Genomic DNA, 18,730 nt, shown 5'->3' with positions numbered 1-18,730 from the left:
CCAATGCATTCTACACAGGCTAACTGAAATGCATTTTTCACCAGAGCATACGCCCCAACACTGGATGCAGAGGATTACATCAAGGAAGCTTTTTACGCCGACCTTGACAGTGCTAACCTCTATCCCCAGAGAAGATAAGGTTGTGCTCCTTGATGACTTCAATGCCAGAGTTGGCAGAGATGCTGACATTTGGCAGGGTACCATAGGGAGAAATGGACTAGGCAAGTGTAATCCCAATGGCCTACTCCTCCACAGCAAGTGTGCTGCACACAGCCTTACTATCACTAATACCTTAGTTAGGCAGACCGATAAGTTCTAGGGATCGTGGCAACACCCACTATCCAAACACTGGCATCTCATTGACTGCATCATTGTCAGAGAAAGAGATTGCCGAGATGTCCTCATCACCCGTGCCATGCGTGACTCAAGCCAGGCTCTCACTTCACGTCGCCCCAAATCGGCAAAGGTAACAAGCCTCCAGAAGAGGTTTTAACACTAAGCGTCTGGAGGATCCGGCAGTGGCACATGCTTAAAGAGAGGAACTTGAACTGGGTTGATAAGCAACCCGACAGCAAACAATCCAAATTCTAGTGCCGAATAGGGTATTCTTGACACTGTCATAACAAAAACCTGCAGAGAGACCCTTGCCAGATCGAAAAAATACACCAGGACTGGTTTGATGAAAATGACCCAGAAATCAATGTACTCGACAATGATAAAGGTGCTGCTTTAACTGACTGGCAGAACAACCCTCAGTCTTGGACCAAAATCGATACCTTACGCAAGAAGAAAGCGGCGGCCCAGCGCAAACTTCGCAAACAAAAGAAAGACTTGTTTAAAAATAAAGACAAGGAAGGCATCCTTTAGTGCTGGAAAGAGCACTACCAATCGTGCTCAACCGAAACACCAATGTGGGTGTCTTGACTACCCAGCAGGCCCCTCAGCATCCAGAGCTAACCCATATCATCTATCTTTCATCCCTGGATGAGGTAGCTACTGCCATTAAGCAGATGAAAAATAACAAGGCCTGAGGGCCTGATGGAATCCCATCCGAGGTACATAAAGCAGGAGGACCTCTACTTACCAGCCTTCTCCACTCTCTCCTGGAGAGTATATGGGAAAAGGAGGAAATCCCCCAAGCTCTTAAAGACGCCTCCATCGTTAATATTTACAAGAGCAAGGGAAACCGACCAGACTGCGGCAACTACCGTGGGATCTCGCTGTTGACTGTAGCTGGCAAAATTATAGACTAAGTCCTCCCAAACAGACTTTTTCCTGAGGCGGAAAACTTACTCCCAGATTCTCAATGTGGCCTTAGACCATCACGTGCCACCACTGACAAGATCTTTGCTGCCCGTCAGATACAGGGAAAGTGCAGAGAACAGCGTCGTGACTTGTACATGGCTATCATCGACCTAACCAAGGCCTTCAACTCGTTCAACAGGGAATCCCCCTGGTGGACCCTCAGCCGTTTTGACTGCCCACCAAAACTCATTGCCATTGTGAGGCAACTCCACGAAGGCATAAACGGGAGTGTTCTGCGCAATGGCACCCAGACTGAGTTCTTCCCCATCCAAACGGGGGTAAAACAAGGATGTGTACTGGCACCAACTCTCTTTTCAATTTTCTTGGCTGCCTCCCTTACTCGTGCTAGTGCCAATTTAGCCGGCGGGGAGTACATCCAGTACCGGATGAAGGGTCTTTTCAACATGAGATGTCTCCAGGAACGAACAAAGGTTTCGGCAGCTTCCATTACTGAACTTCAGTATGCAGACGACCTTACTCTTTTCGATCACACTGAACGCGACCCACAGGAGATCCTGAACATCTAAATAAATGTTTATGCACACTTCGTCCTTGAGGTGAATGTAAGTATGACTCAGATTCTCTTTCAGCCTGCCCCTGGTTCAGCCTCACCTCCAAAATCCATCCAGCTTAATGGTATTACCCTCTCTAACGTTACCCACTTTCAGTATCTTGGCTCTCACCTGTCCACCACAGCGGACATCGATAAAGAGTTTCAATATCGGATCAGAGGTGCATTTCAAGTCCTTGATAGACTCCGTACCCTTGTCTTCAGCTGTAGGAGCTGACATTATCTACAAAGTTACACGTATATCGAGCAGTGATCCTCTCCACCCTGCTATATGACAGCGAGACATGGGTCACATACAGGAGTCACCTCAAGGCACTTGAAAAGTTTCACCAATATAGTCTACATTCCATCCTCCCGAGTTCCCTAGGAAGACAAAAGAACAAATGCTAATATTCTTGCTGACACCAACTGTAGGAGCATCGAGGCTACCATTATCCATGAACTACTACGTTGGACTGGCCATGTTACCCGCATGGACGACAGTAGACTGCCAAAGCAGCTACTTTACAGACACCTAACGAATAGTAAATGTAATGCTGGCGGGTAATTATTGAAAAGGTATAAGGATAGTCTTAAGACAAACCTGAAAAGTGCCAAATCGACCACCTCACCTGGGAGACGATTACTCCACACTGCAAGGCTTGGAGGAGCACCACACAAGAAAGTGTCAATACTTTCGAGTTAGTCCGACTGCAAACCAAGGCAGACAAACGCCAGCGCCGGAAAGACGCTGCTACCTTCCCTCCCGCACTAGATGTAGCCCTCCACATGTGCAACATCTTTGGACGACCCTGACGATCCCGTATCGGCCTCTCTAGTCACCTCAGAGCTCACCAACGAAGGTGACATCCTTAATAACTCTTATCATTGTCTGGATGATCGTCATACTCGATTTCGAGTAACTGCAAATAAGTAGTAGTAGTGTGTGTGTATATATATATATATATATATATATATATATATATATATATATATATATATATATATATATATATATATATATATATATATATATATATATATATATATATATTAGGAGTGACAGTTTGGCAAAAGTTTTCAAAATCTAATTGCTTGGGTTGGATTATTTGTCTATCGGCCACGCTAATTCCGAATATGTTTGAGTTTTTTACATCATTGCATTAGAAGGTTTGTGGATACTTTTGGGTTTGGCATGAAAAACGCGAAAAAACTGTAAATAATAAAGGGACTGGCAATGTGGCACAACCTGTTAAAATCAAGTTATTGAATTGGATTATTCGACTACTGTGTACACTGGTTCATAATATGCTATTGTTTTACAACTCAATGCGCTACAAATTATGCCGATATTTTTGCTGCAAGTCACCACATACGTATATTTCGAAAACCAGGGCCCAATATTACCAACGGCGTGGATAGATTTCGTGGAATGAATTCAGGACATTCCCGCTCATGGAACATTACCAAACTCCGTATATGTGCCAATGGCAGGCGAATCTCTTGTGGTTCTTCTCACCTACACCAGTCACTATCTTGTTCTCATTGATCCTCTCATCTACCATGAGACCTCTGACCTTGAATCCCCTGAACTTTTCTTTTTTCTGTTCTCGTGACCTCTTCCTGACTCTCTCCACTTTCTTCCAGTTAGTCACTTTAGACTTGTCCCCTTCAGTTATGATGTTGTCTGCAGCTCTGATGGTGTTTGCGATGTGAGACACTGCATCATTGGATACCTTGAACCTGTCAGCAGTTTCTCCGATCCTGTCCTCGGCTTCTTTCTCCCTTTTCCTTTTCTCTGATCTTGCTCTCCTGTCGACCATAGCCTTGAACTCATTGTCATTGACATCCTTATAATCACTATCTTCTTCCTGAGCACTGTCATCCACTGCCGACACTTTACACGACATCCTCTCCATCTCCTCCTTACTCTTTGACCTCATCTTCTCAGTTTTCCTCTCTTCCTCAGCCCTTTTCTTTGCCCTCTTCGCTTCCTTCTCCCTCTCTTCTTTCAGCTTGGCAGTCACAATTTTGTCAACGCCATCAATGCAGCCCTCCCTTCCCGGTTTCCTCTGGGCTGCCAGGAAGCTTTTCTCTCGTTCGTGCACTTTGCTGTCGTCTGCCACATCAAACAACTTCTCAGCTATATCCTCGAACCTCATCTTCAGCTTCCCGTTCTTCGTTTTCTTCCTTTTCTGTTTCTGTCCATTTTCCTTCATCATCATCGTCTCCCTCCGCATCCTCCACAGGTCGTGGACTCTCATTTTCACCCTGATTTCAGAGATAGTGGGGACAGTGGCCTTCCTATACACATCCAGTACCTTCTCAGTCACCTTGTTGGTGGCATCCATATAATCAAAAGCATTTGTTCTTCTCCTTAACCTCTCGTTTTCTGCTTCATAAGCCAGGGCACTTCCAACTTCCTTGTTCAGAGGCAACTTGTTAGATGGCAGAGGCATCCGAACCCCGAACACCTTATCGTTACCCTGGCGCAGCTGAGTGTTGCTAATCTTAGGACGACCCATCTTGGTGGCGGCCCTTTGAACTAACTGCAAAACAACACAGAAAAAACAACTTTCAGCACTTCAATATCACCACCTATTGAACAATATTTTATTCAAAAGTACGGACTGAGATTTTGTCCTTAACTGTCCAAGTCAAGCTACTTGGGCTGAATTCGTTGATCAGTCCTGGGACGAATATTACCAACGGCGTGAATAGATTCCGTGGAATAAATTCAGGGCATTCCCGTCCAGGGAGCCTCAACAAACTCTGTAAATATTGCCATTGGCCTGCCATTGGCACATATACGGAGTTTGGTAATGTTCCATGAGCGGGAATGTCCTGAATTCATTCCACGGAATCTATCCACGCCGTTGGTAATATTGGGCCCTGGTTTTCGAAATATACGTATGTGGTGACTTGCAGCAAAAATATCGGCATAATTTGTAGCGCATTGAGTTGTAAAACAATAGCATATTATGAACCAGTGTACACAGTAGTCGAATAATCCAATTCAATAACTTGATTTTAACAGGTTGTGCCACATTGCCAGTCCCTTTATTATTTACAGTTTTTTCGCGTTTTTCATGCCAAACCCAAAAGTATCCACAAACCTTCTAATGCAATGATGTAAAAAACTCAAACATATTCGGAATTAGCGTGGCCGATAGACAAATAATCCAACCCAAGCAATTAGATTTTGAAAACTTTTGCCAAACTGTCACTCCCTAATATATATATATATATATATATATATATATATATATATATATATATATATATATATATATATATATATATATATATATATATATATATATATATATATATATATATATATATATATATATATATATATATATATATATATATATATATATATATATATATATATATATATATATATATATATGTGTGTGTGTATCCATATTTTTTTTCTAGAAATATAACACAGTATCACTGTATTACATTAGCACTGTATCACTATAACACTGTAACACTCTATCACTATAACACTGTATCACTGTATCACATTAACACTGTGTCACTGTATCACTATAACACTGTATCACTGTATCACACTAACACTGTATCACTGTATCACTGTATCACTATAACACTGTAACACTGTATTGCTATAGCACTGCATCATTGTATTACCATATCTCTGTAATACTGTATCACTATATCACTGTATCACTATAAAACTTTTTCATATTTGTATCACCATTTCACTATCACTGTAACACCATATTAATATATTACCATATCACTCTCTCACCATATCACCATGTCACTGTATCACCATGTCACTGTATCACCATGTCAATGTATCACCATGTCACTGTATCACCATATCACTATATCACCATGTCACTGTATCACCATGTCACTGTATCACCATGTCACTGTATCACCATATCTCTATATCACCATGTCACTGTATCACCATATCACTCTAGGGAGGAGAGCTCTGTCAGGAGCAGGCCGAGGTACTTTACCAAGATGCAAAAGCTTCAAGTGTCCCCGTCTTTGGCTCTGGTGGGATTCCTTACCACTGTTGGTCTCACCCTGGCTGCTGGCTTCATAGGGCACTACGCGTTCCCCTACTGCTACGGTGGTGATAATGAGGTGAGTGTGTATGTTTGGTTTGGTTTGGTTACAATGGCTTGACCCCTTGAATACGATGGCTAGCCCCCTTGTGTACGATGGTTTAACCTCTTAAGTACGATAGTTTAACCTCTTGAGTACCATGATGTAACGCCTTGAGTATCATGACTTAGCGCCATTGATACGATAGTTTAATTCCTGAAAGGTAGATTAACATATGCTGTAAAAACACAAAACACACACACACACACACACATGCACACACACACACACACACACAGTCACTGGATCCCGTGAAAACGTGGGCGTAGGTGATTATGGGCCGTGGGTATCTATGGCTGTGGGTGGCTATGGGTATGGGTGGCTATGGGTGTGGGTGGCTTTGGGTAGATATGGGTGTGGGTGGCTATGGGTTTGAGTGGCTATGGGTGTGGGTAGGTATGGGTGTGCGTGGGTATGGGTGTGCGTGGGTATGGGTGTGGATGGGTATGGGTAGCCATGAGTGTGGGTGGCTATAGGTGAGGGTGGCTATGGGTGTGGGCGGCTATGGGTCTGGGTGGCTATGGATGTGGGTGGCTATGGATGTGGGCTGTCTATTACATAACGGCAATATCTCAGGACCACTATCTCAGGACCACTATCTCAGGGCCAATATCTCATGACCACTATCTCAGGACCACTATCTCAGGACCACTATCTCAGGACTACTATCTCAGGACCACTATCTCAGGACCAATATCTCAGGACCACTATCTCAAGACCACTATCTCAGGAACACTATCTCAGGACCAATATCTCAGGACCACTATCTCAGGACCACTATCTCAGGGCAATATCTCAGCGCAGTACCTAACACCTCTGGCAAGCCTCTTTTATCACCAACTCGTAAGCTGTTCTTGGTCATAAACTATTTATTGCACTATATTAACAAACTCCTGTGTGTGTGTGTGTGTGTGTGTGTGTGTGTGTGTGTGTGTGTGTGTGTGTGTGTGTGTGTGTGTGTGTGTGTGTGTGTGTGTGTGTGTGTGTATGTGTGTAATAATAATAATAATAAACGGTTTATTAATAGAGTTGCAGCCAGTGGCTGAAAATATACAGACTTACATTGATTTAGACATAATAATAATATGCGTTGAATACATTTACAGGGCTGTACAGTACATAAATCAGGAGTTGTTTATTATTTTAACAATAGATGTGATGGCGCTATTCTTATATCTATCGGTGCGGGCTCTTATGGGCTGAATTTTGTTGTAGTGGCGGACTGCTTGAGGTGGGTGGGGGGGCTGCCGGTGGCAGGAGGTGGCGATGATGAGGGTGGTGCAGTAGTTCACTGTCAAACCTTGCCAGTGCTTGGTGGTGGAGGTCACTGAGGGATGGCATTTCCAAGGTGGAGAGAGCGTTGTTGTAGCCGGAGTAGTCTGCGCCGAGCATGATTCTGATGACCAGGCTGGTGACGCTTACGTTAGTTTGGGGAGGATAAAGGCGTTGTAGGGTAGTCCTCAGCTCTGGCGTGGGTGCCTCAAGTGACCTGAGTCGTCGTAACATGAAGAGTCAGTACGGGGCTGCCTTGATTGTGTTATTTACATGGGCCTTCAAGTCCAGTTTGTGGTCTATGGTAACGCCCAGGAGTTTGGCAGACTGCACTAACTGGAGAGGATGGGCACCCACTGTGACTGCTGGAGCTTGCACTGGAGTGGTGGCGATATTGATGTGCATGACTACGGTTTTGGTGTGGTTGATGGTGACCTTGTTCTCCGTAGTCCATGCCTGTAGCCTGTCCAGGGTGCCTTGGAGCGATGAGTAGTCTGGTGCGGTGTTGTCCACTGAAACCCCCACAGTGCAGTCATCCACGTACTTCCACCTGTGAGGAGTGTCCGATAGAGCGTCGTTGATCAGGATGAGGAAGCACAGTGGTCCCATCTTGGTCCCCTGGGGAACACCGCAGGTGAGGTGTTGGAATGTGGAGACCGAGCCCTGATACCTCACTGCCTGGCGACGTCCACTCAAGAAATCAGTGAGCCATGAGACCAGGTTGGTGGGCAGCCCTAGTGCAATGGCCTTGTTGATAACAGTGCAGTGATCAACAAGGTCAAAGGCCTTCCTGAAGTCAACAAGGGCAACGGCCAGTGATGTCTTACGTTTCTGCAGGTTTTTGTGCAGAAAATCCAGAAAGCTCACTAAGCAGTGTGATGTAGAGGAGGTCCTCATATTGCCAAATTGCTGTGGATCAATTGACTGATAGATTCTAGCAAATGCCCACTCAAAAACAAAGTCCTCACAGAGTAGACTGGGTATGGGGGTAATGGCAACTGGCCTGAGGTCGTTAGGGGACTGTGGGGTGGTGACCTTGGGGATGGGGGTGACAAATGCGGTTTTCCATTCATTAGGGCATTTGCTTTGTCTGAGGGATGCATTAATAATAGAACAGAGGGGGGTGGCAAGTTCGACTGCAAACTCCTTGTATATTTTGATTGGGAGGTCAATTGGGGTCGTGGAGCGTTTGGATTTAAATTTCAGGAGTTTGTTGGCGATTTCATATGGTTGAACACTGGGAGGGGGGGAGGGGGAAGGTAAGTAAGCTGGGAGGAGAGTGAGGTCAAGACTGGGTAAGGTATGACATATGGTAGCAAAGTGGTTATTAATTATCTCAGCTGCCTCCTCACTAGGTAAATGTGAGATGAAAGGAAGTGTGGGAGACTGACGGTTGAGACCACAGAGATCTTTTACCTTGGAGTACCACTGACCGATGCCGACTTCCTTGAGGCCGTGCACTTTCCTGGGATAATAAGTTTTCTTGGCCGACTTGATTTCCCTGATGACTTGGCTAAGTAGACTTTTGTACAGGCGGTTGTTGGTGTAGTATGCCTTGTTGCATTGCTCAAAAAGTCTTTTTATGCGGGGCGTAATCCACGGGACATCATCGGGGTGGATCCTCAGTGTCTTGGCTGGAAAGAAGTGGTGGTAGGCTTTGGTGATAGTGTCCAGGTAATTATCCCACTTGTTCTGCACATCGTCTAACGTAATCACTTCAGTCCAGGGATGCCGGGTTATCCATTGTCCGAAACGCCGCATAGCAGAGTCGGGGGTGGGTCGGTAAGTCTTGGTGGTAACTGGCGGTCGTGAGAAGGTGGGAGTAGGTGACCACCGTAGAGACAGGTGGGGGCTGAGTCCCATGGGAGGCAGCGGCTGGGAAGGGGTGGGTGGGGAGGAGGTAGTTGGAGATGTTCCGGGTACTTGGTTCTAACTATAGGAGCGAACATAAACACCTGTAGAGTTCTGTAGGTTCTATTCAACGGAAATATACAAGGGTGCGCTTACAAGCACAAGTAGTCCCTACACTCCTATATGGGTCAACTGACCTCTGACCTCTCGGGCGACATGTGGTAAGTGGTACATTAGCAGCTTCCAGATGTCGCCCGGCACATTATCTAAGCGTGTTGTTACGAGTTGGGGATTTAGAAACTGGTTTAGAATATAGTTAAAAGTCTACCCAGATCCCAACAGGCAACAACAATAAAAAAACTAAACAAACAAAGACAATCGGACTATAAAAGGGTAGACAAAGGATGCGAGTTTTTGTTGTGTATAATAAAGTACAATAAATTCCTTAACAAAATATCCAGCTTTCTATAATTTACCCTTAACCATACTTAACTTAAACATACGCAACATTGGCTTAACAGTATATACATATTTATACAACATACAACAATCTGAAGGAAGTGGAGGTGGGAGGAAATATAGGGTTACAATACTCAAGTGCGGTGCTGAAGTGTCTGATGAGTAGGGCTGAGTATTGAAGAAGATGGTAGGTAGTCACTGTGCCGTAGGTTTCCAGGATAGGTAATCCAAGTGTGGTCACTTCCCAGAGTGAACTGAACTCTCCTCGATCCAGTGCTGATGAAGAAGAGTTGGAGGAGGTGACGCAACAACCAGGATATGGAGAAAGGAAACCCGGAGTGGTGACTAAGACTAGTCATACTCGGGTCGCGTCCCTAGATAGCGTTGCTTCGTAGTGCTGGGTAGTTAGATCATGACACAATAGATGGCGTGGTTCGTAATACCCCCCTCCAAAGACCTCCGTAGCGCGGGCGCGGAGGAGGTGATCACCTGGTGCGTCTGGAGAGTAGCTGCTGCATTTCCACTGGACCTCGGGATAAGGAGTCTGCAATCAGGTTGTCCACCCCCTTTATGTGCCGGATTTGTAGATTATAGGGCTGGGTGAGGAGAGCCCAGCGGAGGATTCGCTGGTTGGAGGTCTTGTTGGTTTGGATGAACGTGAGCGGGTTATGGTCGGTGAAGACTAGGGTGGTTTGTGTGCGAGATTGGAGGTAACATTCAAACTTCTTTATTGCCAACACCAGATCAGGGCCTCTTTCTCTATGGTCGAGTAGTTGGTCTGATGTTTTTTCAACTTGGCGGAGTAGTATGCCACAGAGTGAAGGACATCAGTGGTTGGGTCGGGTTGTAGGAGCACAGCCCCCACTCCGACACCGCTAGCGTCGATTTGCAGATTGCCTAATGGGTTGTACATCATCTGAGATTAGCTTAATATCATGTTTAAGTATATTGCAAAACCCTGGGAGGTCTGACGTGACTTTAGGAAATGTTGATAATAACTTAGTGAGATCTTTTGCTTGAGATGGATTCAGAACAGAAAGATACTCATCCAAGTTGTTGAGTATGTGACTGTTAGCAGGGTTTTCTTTAGGTAGAGGGAAGTCTAAATTCTCCAATAGGTCCATGTCATCTGTCTCCGGCTCCGGCCCTGACAAAGCCGTATGCAATACAGGTAGGCTTATAGCCTCTTGGATGTCTTCCTCTGACTGCCTGGAATGGTAAAGTTTCATGAGACTAATGTGAACAAGTTGTGAATCTTTTCTGCGATCAGGAGTATGGACTATATAGTTGAGGGGAGATAGTTTATTAGCAACTATATAGGGACCAGTAAACTTGCTTTTAAGGGGAGAGCCTGGAATGTGAAGAAAGAGTAACACTTTGTCACCTGGAGAAAATGATCTTTCAACTAATTTGGGTTGGGACTTCACCATACAGTATTTTTTTTAGCATTGATTTGAAAGTTTGATGGAACCGTTACAAGCAACCTTGGGATTGTGGGTGGTAACCCGAAGATGTACAATGGTCCACACTGAGGTCTTTCATCACCTGTTTGAAAAGATTGCTTGTAAAATTGGTGCCCTGATCGGATTGGATCTCTTTAGGAATGCCCACTGAAATGAAAAGGTGCAAAAGATGTTTGATTACATTTTTTGAAGTGATGCTTTTAAGGGAAAAGCCTCAGGATAACGTGTACTGGTATCCATAACTGTGAGCAGGAATTGATTTCCCTTCTTAGTCTTTAGTAATGGGCCCACACAATCCACAACAATCTTTTCAAATGGTGTAGAAAATACTGGGATGGGCTTAATGGGAGCTGCTGGTATACTTTCATTTGGTTTTCCTACCATTTGACAAATATGACAAGATTTTAGGTACTTTGAGACATCCTTCCTAAGTCCAGGCCAGTAATAGTGTTGGAGGAGCTTTTTATATGTTTTCAGGATTCCCAAATGTCCTGAAATACCATCATGGGCAAGGGCAATTAATGCTGGTCTGACTGAGGAGGGAATTACCACTTGATGTATTTCAGACCACGTGTCTAGATGGGTAAGCTCAGGGGGTCTATAGGCCCTTATCAAAACCCCTTCCTGATAATAAAAACAAGGGAGGGTGTTAAAATCTTTACCCTCAACTGCTGCATGATGAAGTTTATTCAAAGATGGATCAGATTGTTGGGCTTTAATGAGCTCATCCTTACTAATGGTCTTATTGTACAGATCTTCTGTGGGTAGGAAGATATTGGAGGTGGTTTTAGATGAAGAGGGCCCATTTCGCACACTCTGTGATCGGGTGACAGCACAAGATGGGAAAAGGTGAGGAATAGTTTCTTCAAGGTCAGTGGTGGAGTTGACAGGTAAGGGAGAGTCGACTGTCTTTATGTTGGGAACCACTAGATCTCCTACCAAGTCATTACCCAATATTAAATGAATGCCCCTCACAGGCATTGGATCTTTCCTAATGGCTACTTGCACTTCCCCAGTAATCAAGGGACATTGGAGGTGCACTTTAGCTAAGGGATAGGAAGAATGGGATGAGAGATCTGAAATTAGAACACTCTCATTAGTAAATGCTGTAGATATATCAGGAATGACGTTAAACAGGAGAATAGATTGTCCTACGACCGTATCACGTAGTATATGAATAGGGAAAGAACGAGACCCCTCTATGATTGAAATTTTGCCCTCATAGGTGAATGAAGATAAGAGATCCTGATGGGGCCTTTCCACATTGGTGGTTGCTATTGGTTTGAATTTGGGATCCAGGGAACTACTTTTAGAAGTTCGACACTTTGGGTGTTTACAAGACTGGATCGTATGGCCTGGTTTTTTACAGTAAGAACAATAAAACCTGGTTGAATCGAGGGGGGGGGGGTAGGTGTGGGACCTTTCGACCTACCACTCACGTCCCCAAGGTTATCATCAGAGGAGGACCTAACATGCCGGAAAGTACCACGTTCCCTACTGCCTAGTGACTCCACCAGCAAGGCGTACGCATCAGCCAGCTCAGCCGCACGCCCTAAATTAACCTCTCCACGCTCCTCCACATGCTTCAAGATGTGAAATGGTATCTTGCTCTTCCACTCCTCCAGGACTACCAAGTTTAACAAATCCTGAAATGTGGAGGTCTCTGTAGCCTCTAACCACTTCTTGAAAAACCTAAGCTTTCTTGAGCAAACTCAACAAAGGTGTGTGAAAATGTTTTGGTTAGTTTACGAAACTTCTGCCGGTATCTATCTAGCGTGATAGCATAAGAGGTGAGGATATTCTTTTTTACGTTATCATAGTCATCAGTCTGGTCTAAACAGTTATAAACTCTACGAGCCTTACCACATAATTTAGGAACTAACACCGACACCCACTGGTCCTTAGGCCACTCATTCTTCCCGGCTATTTTCTCAAAAGTCCTAAATGACCCGTCCATATAGGATTCATCAAACTCGGGAACAAGGGAAGAAGCAGTAGCAGGGTTAAAAGCAGCTAGTCTCTCTTTTAATGCCACTTCTTTTGATTTAAACTCCGATGTTAAGGTGACTTCTGTCTCTTTCACCTGTAGTTCTTTCAGTCTAACATCCTGCTCCAACTTGTCCTGTTCCAACTCATGCTCCAACTGGAGTTCTTTCATTTTGATTTGGAACTCGAACCTAGCTCGTTCTATTTCTAAGGCGTCTACTTTTTGTGTTTTTTCTTGAGGGCTAGCCAGACCTGAGGCAACTTCTGAGTGAGGAGGGGTGGTAGATAGTGGTTGAAGTGTATTGGACATGGGCGTTAATTGGTCAACAGCGGATTCTTCTAAAACTTCTTGTTGAACCAACATTTCGATTACCTGATTTTTTAACACTTCCTTAGTCATTTGCTGTGAATATGGGATATTGTAATAGGTGGCTATTCTTTTCCATTCTTTCTTCAGGATATTAACACGTAATTTAGATACGGAAGGATTTTCAATAAAATCCTGGAGATCAAAACCTGAGGTGGTCATTGTTAAGAAAAACTAGATAAATTAACTAATGGCCAAAAAGATAAGATAAGGGGATTACCCTAGAAAATTTCACGGCAGTGGATAACCAGAAAGTCCCGGAAACTACCCAAGTTATACCTAGGGAAATTACACTTATGAATATTGTTCTTCTGATAAGATCCTTAGATAAGGATAAGAGACTTGGAAAGATACTTGAAACAGGAAGGGCGTATTACGGCATTAATATAAAGATCCGGATAAACAACCCTTGAGTTACTTTATTATTGACCCCGAATGAGATAATGAGAAGAACAATAATTGAGGCTTTATAATTATGGGGTCCTGGTAGAGCGGGGCGTCCCAAGATATCACTTCACCCTAAACTAGTGACTATGGAACAGCCTACTCTGGAGCGAGGGTACGGCATTAAACAGATCCGGATTCTTCCCTACACTCGATAAGACTTACTACACGACTGCCTACGTGTAATAACAGGTAAGCCTTATGACACTCGGAACCTAATATCCTACGTCTGTCACTCTTACTGTACGATAATACCAATATATGCACACACATATGAAGGGAACTTTAAACCACCGTAAAGCAATTGTGAACAGAAGTGACTGGGAGGAATAATTAACAAGGAGTAACAAGGGGGGAAGAAATATGGCACTTAAGGTCGGGTCCTGTCACGGTCGCCATTTGTTACGAGTTGGGGATTTAGAAACTGGTTTAGAATATAGTTAAAAGTCTACCCAGATCCCAACAGGCAACAACAATAAAAAAACTAAACAAACAAAGACAATCGGACTATAAAAGGGTAGACAAAGGATGCGAGTTTTTGTTGTGTATAATAAAGTACAATAAATTCCTTAACAAAATATCCAGCTTTCTATAATTTACCCTTAACCATACTTAACTTAAACATACGCAACATTGGCTTAACAGTATATACATATTTATACAACATACAACAATCTGAAGCAAGTGGAGGTGGGAGGAAATATAGGGTTATAATACTCAAGTGCGGTGCTGAAGTGTCTGACGAGTAGGGCTGAGTATTGAAGAAGATGGTAGGTAGTCACTGTGCCGTAGGTTTCCAGGAAAGGTAATCCAAGTGTGGTCACTTCCCAGGGTGAACTGAACTCTCCTCGATCCGGAGCTGATGAGGAAGAGTTGGAGGAGGTGACGCAACAACCAGGATATGGAGAAAGGAAACCCGGAGTGGTGACTAAGGCTAGTCATACTCGGGTCGCGTCCCTAGATGGCGTTGCTCGGTAGTGCTGGGTAGTTAGATCATGACACAATAGATGGCGTGGTTCGTAATAGTGTGGTGACATGAAACAGGGGCATTGCCACACGCTACTGACTAGAGAAGTAATGTATGTATATAGAGTACATACATGGTATACATACAAATACATAATATACATACAGTAGTGGTTACCGAGATCAGTCATGATGAGGTCAAGGGTGGCATTGCCATGTGTGGGAAAGTCAACTATTTGTGTAAGGTGGAGGTGTTGGGTGATGTCACTGATGTCTAACTCATTGAAGTGTTGTGTGTGTGTGTGTGTGTGTGTAGTGTGTAGTGTGTGAGTGTGTGTGTGTGTGTGTGTGCGTATAGTGTGTGTGTGTGTGTGTGTGTGTGTGTGTGTGTGTGTGTGTGTGTGTGTGTGTGCGTATAGTGTGTGTGCGTGTGTGTGTGTGTGTGTGTGTGTGTGTGTGTACAAACCCTCACAAGCTGTATTCTTGTATCTTTGTGTCACTGTAATTACATATCACTGTATTCACTCGTCATTGTAAACACCTTATCTGACTGAGGTGTATTGTGAGCTAATGTTATCTCTTCTTTCTTCTTTCTTCTTCTTTCTTCTTCTTTCTTCTTCCTTCTTCTTTCTTCTTTCGTCTTCCTTCTTCTTACTATTATCATTCGGCCCAAACGTCCTATATTCGATGACCCATTGGTTGTAATAATAAAGGTTGTAACTGATGTTTACTCTTTGTAGGTTACAAACACCACCACCACCACTACTACAACTACTGACATCTCCTCCACACCACCTCCAACCACTACCACAGAGACGCCTAAACTCAACAACTACCGCCTACCGGAGTCCCTTAAGCCCCTTCACTACCTGGTCAAGCTTCAGCCCTTCGTCAATGGTAACTACACCATCTTGGGCTACCTGGAGGTGGAGATGAAGGTGGTGAACTCAACCTCTCGTATCGTCCTCCACATGGCTGACATCATCACCCATAATGATACCATCACCGTGAGTTATAGAACCATCTTGATGCCTATAATTGTGATGTGTTATGTTATTATTATATGTGGCTCAGTACTACGTCTTGTTATATAGCCTCCCTCCCCCCTCCTCTCTCTCTCTCTCTCTCTCTCTCTCTCTCTCTCTCTCTCATAGCCACTCTTTATTGTTTATATGAGTCCAACGTCCCTCACAGGTGGTACAAGATGGGGTACAGGTGGTGGTGAAGGAACACGTGTACGACGCTGAGAGGGAGTGGTACGTGGCCCAGCTGGACCAGGAGCTGCAGGTGGACCAGACGGTAAACATCAGCCTGTGGTTCACCGGCCTCCTTAATGACCAACTGAGAGGCTTCTACAGGTCATCCTACGTCGACCCTGATGGTAACACTGTGTAAGTCTTCAGACAGACAGACACACACACACACACACACACACACACACACACACACACACACACACACACACACACACACACACACACACACACACACACACACACACACAGTACTTACTAATAACAATGTTCATATATTTTTTCGTATTTGTATTAAAGAGAGATGGCAGCGACTCAGTTCCAGCCAACAGACGCCAGACGAGCGTTCCCCTGCATGGACGAACCAGCGCTCAAGGCTAAGTTCTCTGTGTCGCTGGCCAGGGAGGAGAACATGACGTCACTCAGCAATATGCCCAGATACGGCAGCGAGCCAGTGTGAGCATTGCCTCCCTCCCTCTGTTTACACCCTTTGACATTTTCCCGTGCATGAAATACATAATGAACTCCACTTATTTACCCTGAAGATTAACCCTCCAAACACCAACCTAACCTAACCTAACCTAACCTAACCTAACCTAACCTAACCTAACCTTGGTGAGATACCATACTCCCCAGAACACAAACCTTGAATAGTATATATTTATCATGTTGTTGTTGTTGATAATGACAGGACAGACACAGATACACTTCACACACATAATCACGAGAGAGGAAAGTTTTCTGAGTGTTTACACCTATAACTAGACATTAACCCAGCTTACGAATATCTTAGAAGAAGGTTAGGTTAGATTAGGTTAGGTTAATTAAGCGTTATCCTTACTCTCCCCCACCCCTCCCCCCTACAGAGAGGACCAGCCTGAGTGGGAATGGGACCACTACGACACTACTGTAGAAATGTCCACCTACCTGATCGCTTTTATCGTCTCAGACTTCGTGAATAAGACAGTTGATGTTAACGGGACCCAATTCTCAGGTAAGGATCAAGTTACCGGGGTCAATTGTAAGGTAGGATCACGTTAACGGGATCAATTATAAGGTAGGATTACGTTAACGGGGTTAATTAACAGGGAGGATCACGTTAACGGGGTCAATTATCAGGGAGGATCACGTTAACGGGGCTCAATTCTCAGGAAGGATCGCGTTAACGGGGTTAATTCTCAGGTAGGAATCACGTGTATATTTATATCTGACGCTGGTGCTTTTTTTTACTGTTTTGTAAATTTATTTACAAAATCATTAGACATTGGAGTTGTGCCAGACTTGTGGAAATAGTGACAGAGCATCAGCGTCAAATTTCCGGCCAATTAGTTTGACGTCAGTAGTGGGGAAATTTCTTGAATCTATTATAGCAAATAGCATCCGGTCGCATTTAGAGAAAAACAAATTAATCTACGACTCTCAACATGGATTAACAAAGGGAAAATCTTGTCTAACAAATCTGCTGATGTTTTTTAGGAAAGTCTTCGAGGTAGTAGATAATGACGAAAATTACGATGTTATTTACTTAGAATTTAGCAAAGCATTTGACAGAGTACCGCATCAGAGGCTTCTGAGATAAGTTAAGGCTCTTGGTATCGAGGGGAAAGTCTTAAATTGGATAAAATCGTGGCTTACCAATAGAACAAAGAGGGTCAGTGTAGATGGTGTTAAATCTGAGTGGGGCCGTGTAACCAGTGGGGCTCCCCAGGGGTCAGTACTGGTCCCACTCTTGTTCATAATCTACATAAACGATCTAGTTACTGAGATCAGCAGTGACATAAGCAAGTTTGCGGATGACACAAAAATAGGGTGGTAGGTTAATTCAGGGCAGGATGAAAATACACTACAGGAGGATTTTAATAAACTGCAGAAGTGGTCAGAAAATGGTAAATGATATTCAACACCAGCAAGTGCAGCGTACCTAATAATGGAAAAACAAATACTGTCAATGTATACAGCCTTAACAACATCAACTGAGAGAAGTCGACTTGTGAAAGAGACTAAGGGATACTTGTAAGCCCGGACCTACGGCCTAGAAAACAGTGCGTTTATGTTTGAAATAAGGTAAACAGAATATTAGGTTTTCTATCTAGAAGTGTAAGTAATGAGATTGCGGAAGTCATATTGCAACTATATCTTGCGCTAGTTAGGCCGCACCTCGATTATTCTGTTCAGTTATGGTGCCCTTATTATAGAATGGATATCAATTCACTGGAGTCGGTGCAGCGAAAAATGACGAAAATGATTCCGGGACTTAGAAACCTTCCATTTCAGGATAGGTTAAAGAAACTGAACTTGCATTCCCTAGAAAGACGAAGAGTGCGGGGAGATATGATAGAAGTATTTAAGTGGGTGAAAGGAATCAATAAAGGGGATATAGATAAAGTTCTTATAATATCCGAGCAGGATAGGACTCGGAACAACGGATTCAAGTTGGATAAGTTTAGGTTTAGGAGGGAGATAGGAAGAAACTGGTTCACAAATAGGGTGGTGGACGAGTGGAACAAGCTTAGCAACTTTGTAGTAAGTACTGGAACGCTGGAAAGTTTTAAAAGGAGGCTAGATAGGTTCATGGATGATAGAGTAGTAACTCTCGACAGGAGCTGCCATGCACAGGCCAACCGGCCTATTGCAGACTCCTTATTTTCTTGAGTTCTTA

At 43.9% G+C, this 18,730-nt stretch overlaps 1 protein-coding gene across 1 annotated transcript in view; it reads left to right on the top strand.

Annotated features, from left to right (window-relative positions):
• Nucleotides 1-18,730, top strand: part of LOC121863025 (aminopeptidase N-like) — a 32,285-nt gene that overhangs the window by 1,397 nt on the left and 12,158 nt on the right. The window contains exons 2-6 of the mRNA XM_042361481.1: nucleotides 5,821-5,989; nucleotides 15,559-15,825; nucleotides 16,013-16,209; nucleotides 16,372-16,527; nucleotides 16,938-17,065. Coding sequence (XP_042217415.1) covers nucleotides 5,864-5,989; nucleotides 15,559-15,825; nucleotides 16,013-16,209; nucleotides 16,372-16,527; nucleotides 16,938-17,065 — 874 coding nt within the window. The 5' untranslated portion in view covers nucleotides 5,821-5,863. The remainder of the gene's footprint in view (nucleotides 1-5,820; nucleotides 5,990-15,558; nucleotides 15,826-16,012; nucleotides 16,210-16,371; nucleotides 16,528-16,937; nucleotides 17,066-18,730) is intronic.

Source organism: Homarus americanus, unplaced genomic scaffold (genome assembly GCF_018991925.1).
Source record: "Homarus americanus isolate GMGI-L3 unplaced genomic scaffold, GMGI_Hamer_2.0 scaffold54679, whole genome shotgun sequence".
NCBI classification, from domain to species: domain Eukaryota; kingdom Metazoa; phylum Arthropoda; class Malacostraca; order Decapoda; family Nephropidae; genus Homarus; species Homarus americanus.
Note: the sequence above shows the minus strand (reverse complement) of the source record. Positions and strands in the feature narration are given on the sequence as shown.